Raw genomic sequence first — 7,057 nt, 5'->3', positions numbered from 1 at the left:
CGCATTCAATAGGAGAAGAGACCAATGCCCCATTACAGACCCTCGAACCGTAAGCACCATGCTTCTAGGGTAAAGCCAAGCACCCTCCAACCCTGAAGGGGTGATGCCCCAAGATGCCACGGGGTGAGGAGCCCCTGCCATGAGCACCTCGACCTTCCTCTGGCTTTTCGTTTCTCAAACTTCCTTTTCACTTATGCATTTGATATATTTTGAAAAGATTTTTATGTTTCCAAGATTGAGAGGCTCTACTTTCCCAAAATACCCCTAAAATATAAAAGCCGAGTGGATACTCCCTTGAAGCAATGGTGTAGGAACCTCTCCAACAATGTTCGCAATAGTGATTTTTTCGACCATACACAAATCTTTTAATGCCTTTTTTAGGGAGAAAGTTTAAAGAATTGAGCTAACGTTTTACATTATTTTTCTCAAAGTCTATGCGCTATTTATTTATTTTTTACCCCTTTTCCTTTTTACCAGCAGTTTTAGTTAATCATAAGCTGAGACAAATTTTATCAATTTCTTCTTGTCCTCTGTAATATCCTTCTCTTCAAAAGAAGAGATTTTTTTATTTTAATTTCATTTTTTTTTGTTTTAAGTAGGGAGAACTTTATACATATCTGAGTATTTACAATCGGACCTGCTATACACATCAACGTTGGGGTTACATTACGAGGGCTCAACCAAATCTCTTTGGGTAAACGAGCACTGGGTGGGGGGTGAAGCGAGAGGGGCAAACAATGGATTTTGAGGAAGGGGCAACTCCATGAGGGTGGGCGGCAAAAGGCTGAAGAAGAAGCTCCATTGCTGTCTGCATTGAATCAATGCAATTTTCAATCGTGATACAACATGGAAAGGGAGGAGCTTCTTGGTTGTGAGAAGAACCATACAGTCCAAACCATTTCCGAACAAGCTGAAAGGATCGTGCAACGACACCCAATAATCTATGCAGAGAACTTAAACGACTGTAGCTTTAAGCAAAATGTGGTTTAGCAGGTTAAAGCACATGGACAGATGAATGTGAAGAGACATTTCAAATTTCAAAAGCTTCAAGATGCACTACACTCATATATGAGCAAGTGTTGCGCCAATTTCATGTCTAAAATAGGTGTCAACAATCAGAAGACTCACACTGCCGACGTGTCAGACTTGAGCTGTCATGTACTGAATACCAAGTGTGACCAGGAGCAGCCCCATGCAGAATTCAAGTCTCAAGACTCACACCAATCTCTGTATTAAATACATGAAACAGACTTACACAATGATATACCATGACACTTTTGCATCGCATTCTCCGCCATCCATCATTTGAGGTCAAATTTCAAAATGTGGAGCACATGCCACAGCATACAGCTGGGGTGGCATATCCGCGACATCGCCTGACATGCATAATGGAAATCACTCTGAAGAGTAATCTGAATGCTTGCATGTGATTTTGTACTGAGCAGAGGCACATCAACAATCATGCAAGCAACCGAGAGAAAAATGAGCAGCTAGCTACACCTAATATCTTCGGGCAGGAAACCTTATAGACCAAAGAAGATGTAGAAAGACATGTCCTTTTTGTTTCGATAGTTCAAAAATACCAGAGAAAGAGTCTCCTAAAGTAACAGGATCATTTACCTCTTCTTTCAAGTCCGAAAATTGTCATTACGGCAAGTTACTTCTCAATCATTTGTTACTACACCTCCACCAAAAAACCAACATATGGACCACAATAATCTCGCAGACAGCAAGCCATAATTACTGCAAATCTTACATGTGTGCGCTAAGTACGGGCAATGCAGCATCCTCAGGCATGACTCTCATTAAAAGAACAGTTGTAAAGTTTCCTTTAAATCCAACAATTGGAGTACCATAACATCCAATTTGTCTAAGCAAAGCCAAATCTACAACAAGAAGTCCTGCATTTCGCGATTATCCATCCAATAGATATGGATTACAATCAACTCTTGAAAGATACCGACGGCAGACGACCAATCTCTATAAGAGTCACTGCAAAGCTCCCTATGCATCTAGTAGGCTGTTTGTATCAAACACAATAAAAACCACTAATGTGGCTGAAGAGCTTCAAAAAAATAACAAATAGATTTGGCATAAGGCCTGAAAAGCTGAAGAAATCAAAGAGAAAGTACCAAAATCTAGGGGTTCTTGATTTTGCAGGTACTGCTTGTGATCTGGGCCTTCCCGGCCTTCGATGGGACGGTCATGGAGATGTCGCAAGTCAGCTTAATCTTCTGCTTCCATGACTTCAAGGACCCAATTTTGACTCTCACATGGGTTTTGGCCTTCAGCTTGAGAGTAATGTTGCTCTTCTTCGACAGGCCCTTCTTCAGATCGGAGGCTGGGGTTCCTTTAAGGGCTATGTTGCGGCCGCGGACTTGCACAGAGACCAAAGTGGTCGACTTGTGCTCTTGTTGAAACGCAGGGATACTACCTTCTCCGATGTCGGCACCCTCGTACGATGTCTCTACACTCCCAGAGCTGAAGAAGAACTTCACCTGCTTGTTGGGGTTGCTGGCCTTAATCACAAATTTGATGTCGGTCGTCAAGCGATTCTCCGACGTCAAATTGAATGTGGTAACGGTGGCCTCCCCTATTGTGTATTTTGGTGCCTTGGGTTTCATCAAGAAGTACACGAGCGCTGCACCGATGCAGAGCAGAATGATGATGACAAGGAGCGACCAGCAGCAGCAGATGCAACATCTGCGTCTGCCTCGCCGCGGCGTGACGGGAGACTCCGGTTGCTGTAGAGGATAGCTGTAGTTGAAGCCCTTGTAACCATTACCATTGTTCTGTGCCGCGCCCCCATTGTTGTAAGATGGGTATACTCGGTCCTCCATTGAGGGAGAATGCAGGAGGAGAGAGTGTGTCTGTGGCGGAGAGTGGGTGTCTGTGTGTGTGTTGTGTGTGTGTGTGTGTGTGTGAGAGAGAGAGAGAGAGAGAGAGAGAGAGAGAGGGAGAGTTCTTGCGTATGTGTGGAGCTTAATCCTAATGTGAGTTGAGATTACCTCTCTCTTCGCTCGCAGAGAGCACCACGCTGCGACCTTCTCTCCACCGACAGACAAATCTCTCTCCTCTCTCTCTCCTCTCTCAAAAACTAATCTCTGCCTAGGTATTATATGAGAATCGAAAACCAGTGTGCGTACTCAATGCTTAAAGTTCACCATACAACCTCACAGACAGCTAATCTAGTGTGATGTCGTCGGCCCCTGGGTGTGTGCGTGCGTGTGTGTGTGGGGGGGAGGGAGAGAGAGAGAGAGAGAGAGAGAGTGTGTGTGGGGCAAGGGTACAAGGTAAAGTGGAGAGTCATCAGAAAGAGTTAAGAGACAACAGGGTGTTTGTGAACGACTGTGTGCGTGTTTGTGTGTGTGTGAGAGAGAGAGAGAGAGAGCTGTGTGCGTGTGTCGCCCACCCACACACTCTCTCATCTCGCTAACTCTGCAGTTGAGAGGAGGGGCTCAATATTGACAAGCAATTAGAAACTCACATCTACAATAACGTGCCACCCACCTAAATTTGTTTGAATTAGCTCCCCTGTCAACCCAAAGCGCTCTCGCAGTCGAGCGATCTTTTAAGTGTGCAAATTAGCTCTCTAGACCCTAACATACAATATCCTTGTTATTGAATTGCATACCCTTTGTTCATTTTTTATTGAATTGGAATTATTTCTACTTATTTGGCGCAGTGCACCCTAGTCACTAATTGACACCTCCATTTGGAGGTGGGATCAATGGCTCACGATCATAAGTTGATCATGACCGTTGGATATCTTACGGAATGCAAAAGATTCTCACCTTCTCGGATCCGGGACTTGAACCCACTACCCTGACCCTCACGAGATTGACTCTAACCACTAAGCTAACGCACGCTCACTGAAAGATGTGTGTGGGATAAGCTTATAGATCACGGCGTCGCGGACAGGTTTACACCTAGTTCACACCGAGTTCGCACTGAGTTCACACCAAATTTGGTGTGGTGTGCAGGCCCTCCCCACTTCACACTGTGTTCACGCCGAGTTCACACCGAGTTCACACCAAATTTGGTGTGGTGCACATATCTCCGAGTTCACGCTTAGTTCACACCTAGTTTAAATGTCGATCGGACGGCCCGGATTGCACCCGCCTCGCGACGCCTACTGTGGGCCATTGATCCCACCTCCCTGGGGAGGTGTCATTTAGTGACAAGGGCAGTGCACTCCAAATGTCAGCACCATTGAGCTCGTGTTTGAACCAAGGACGGTAGCTACTCCTACTCATGTGTGCACGTGTGTGCGCGCGCTCCCTAGACTTCTTTCAAAACACGATGAAGTCTCGTGTGAGCCTTCTAATGTAAGGGGGCAATATTAGAGCGGCCCCCAACTGCAACGCATCTTAACGCCAATAATAACGCACTCCAACAGCCAATCACGCGTCTACGATAGTCCGATTGTTGTGTTGCTCGCATGGTTATCGTGTGATCCTGAGTTTGAAAACGTATTATTGTTGGTTCTCGCTTGCCACTCTATTATACAGTGCTAATTTTGCAAAGCAAGTGTGTGCTTGTAGTGAGGTTGAGAGCAGATCTTTTCGTGGGCGGCTAATCATATTGGAGCGAAGGCAAAAAAACCAAGCGACTTGGCTCGTTCCTCTGCAATGGAAGAATGCGCTCGCTTTCGATATCATGCCATAGTGGCCCCTCCGTCTTAAGACTTTGTTCACACTAACCAACCTAGCTCAATTTTTCTAGTGTTGGACCAATAAAGGCAATCACCCATGGAAAAGTTGTTCACCTTGCTCACGTCTCAATCGCCACTTTTTTTTAAGAGATTAATTCCTATTACTTGTTGATAAACCCCTCAGAGCACTCAAATGGTGCCGATTGTGAAGGCAAGTATATGATTGAATTACAAAGCATGCCTGAAGGCAACATTTGACAAACCATATATAACTAGTAGCATGGCAAAGATTGACAAACCATATATAGCTAGTAGCATGGCAAAGACCAGCGAACAAAATAGATTGGAAAGGCCAAGGGAAAAAACCTCTACTAAGGAGAAGTAAAGGTGTCATGGCCATCTAAGGAAGAGAGAGTACGACAATTGTCTCCAAAAGGTGGATACTTCCCACCAAAAGTGGTCTCGACAAGATTGGAGATTAAAATCCCAAGATAACTAGAAAGCCCAATAGGATCAGCATGAAAGGAAACTTGCTGCTCCATGGAGTACGAAAGCCCACCAACTAGTACCATCTACAACCATGAAACTAAGGAGGCACACAAGAGGAGGGATAGTTGATGGCGAAGATGCTAGATAAAAAGCAAATGGCAACACCAAGAAAACTATTGAGGGAGATCAAGAGGAAGAACCATCGAGAATGCTAAATTGAAGCTGCTAGGAGGTCTCGTTCATTGTAGATGTAGATGTTTGAGCTCTTGCAAGCACACAAACACATATAGATGGAGGCAAAACATTCTACTTCTTCTTCTTTACTAAGTCAAGATAAGAAGTCTACAAAACATTAAGAAAGGGAAAGTACAACATAAGGGGAAACTAATACAACGGTCTAGTATGAACCACTAGTGAGTGAGCTAGACGGATAAGTGTGCTATCACACTCGTAGGTAAACCAAGTTGGTGTAGTCAAGATGTAGTATCACTGGTAGAGATATGTGTATCCACCAAAGCGCACCAATGATGTGATGATTGTCATTGATAGTCATCTAGGAGTAGTACATGTTGAGCTTAACCTCTCAACACTCCCCCTCAAGCTCAATAACATCTCTCGTATGCCAAGCATCACTCGAAATCTCCACAGTTTCTATGCTCCAATGGCCTTCGTGAAGATATATGCAACCTGCTTATCTGTTATCACATACTCAAGGTCGATATCACTTGCCAAGATCCACTCTTTGATGAAGTGGTAATGCACCTCAATATGCTTCTTCCTTGCATGAAACACTGGGTTTTGAGCCAATTGTATGCTAATGAGATTGTCACAATAGATGACAACCGACCTCTGCTTGTACTAAAAAGTCATGAAGTAGCAATGCCAGCCATGCTACTTCACATGCCGCCATTGTGGCACCCTTATACTCTATCTTTGTACGCGATAGATAGGTTACTTCTTGTTACTCAGGTTGTTTCTCCATGTGATAGCAGAGCTTTCAAGTGAAAACATGAATCCGCTCAACAGTAGAAGACAACTACACTTGTTGAAGGTGGCTCATATAATCCAAAGCTAGGAGACTAACTCCAAAAAAAAAAGAAAAGGAAACTCAAGGTCCACCAAAAATTTAAAAATGTCCACCATTAGAAAGCCTGGTAGAGAGAGTAGAGCTCTAACCCAATCGCACCCCAATAACCCACCGCACACGATCAACATAAAAAACAAAGTGTCGGAGAATCTAATGCTTACTTTAGATTCGGTGGAATTTAACTATAAAAGGAGAGATTTTTCCTTAAGAGAAAGATAACAAGGAGATTATAGATTGTGCCGAGCTGATTTCTTTACACAATTATACATTAAAAACACTAGAATTATACACATTATTCAAAGAAAATACACAATTCAAATTGACAACTCGATGAAGACAAGATTTGCTTGGAGCTGGTCCCCCCTCCAAAAGGACTTGTAGCATAATCCTCTCAAGCGAGAGCTTTGTATAATACATGTTTGAGCTCTTGCAGAGCCTTTCTTGAATTGAGAAGATGGTGCTCTTCAATATTTCATGCTATAACCCTCCTTCCCAAGGGCCTAAACACCCCAGCGGGGTGAAAGGAACTACGGGGAAAGAGGAAGATGAGGGTGAAAAGAAGTATTTGTCAAGCAAGAGAATTGATAATATGTGTATGCTTGCTCATGGGGGCAAGCTCTTAGCATAGCTTAGCATAATAGAATTGTCATAAAATCTAATATCTAACTTTACCAAATGATTTTCTCATATTAAATTGGTCATTGAATCTAGGAAGATAAAAGGGGAACAAGAGTTAGAATATAGATATTGTAAAGAATGAGGATGCAAGAGAGCTACACAAGACAAGCACAAAGCACACAGAGATGGAAAGCTTCTTCTTCTTCTCA

General features: G+C 43.5%; 1 protein-coding gene across 1 annotated transcript; it reads right to left on the bottom strand.

Annotated features, from left to right (window-relative positions):
• Positions 1-1,805: 1,805 nt before the first annotated feature.
• Positions 1,806-3,284, bottom strand: LOC147429115 (NDR1/HIN1-like protein 13). Its single transcript, XM_086495231.1, has one exon. The coding sequence runs from the start codon at positions 2,838-2,840 to the stop codon at positions 2,139-2,141; it is 702 nt and encodes a 233-aa protein (XP_086351357.1). The 5' UTR covers positions 2,841-3,284; the 3' UTR covers positions 1,806-2,138.
• Between the last annotated feature and the right edge of the window lie 3,773 nt (positions 3,285-7,057).

The sequence above is a fragment of the Adiantum capillus-veneris genome, chromosome 22 (genome assembly GCF_014529385.1).
Source record: "Adiantum capillus-veneris isolate H3 chromosome 22, ASM1452938v2, whole genome shotgun sequence".
Lineage (NCBI taxonomy): Eukaryota > Viridiplantae > Streptophyta > Polypodiopsida > Polypodiales > Pteridaceae > Adiantum > Adiantum capillus-veneris.
The sequence above is the reverse complement of the archived record's forward strand: the minus strand, read 5'-3'. Positions and strand labels throughout refer to the sequence as shown.

Bases quoted from the DNA above. Each gene is read 5' to 3' on its own strand.
- LOC147429115 (XM_086495231.1), bottom strand. From the start codon at position 2,840: ATGGAGGACCGAGTATACCCATCTTACAACAATGGGGGCGCGGCACAG.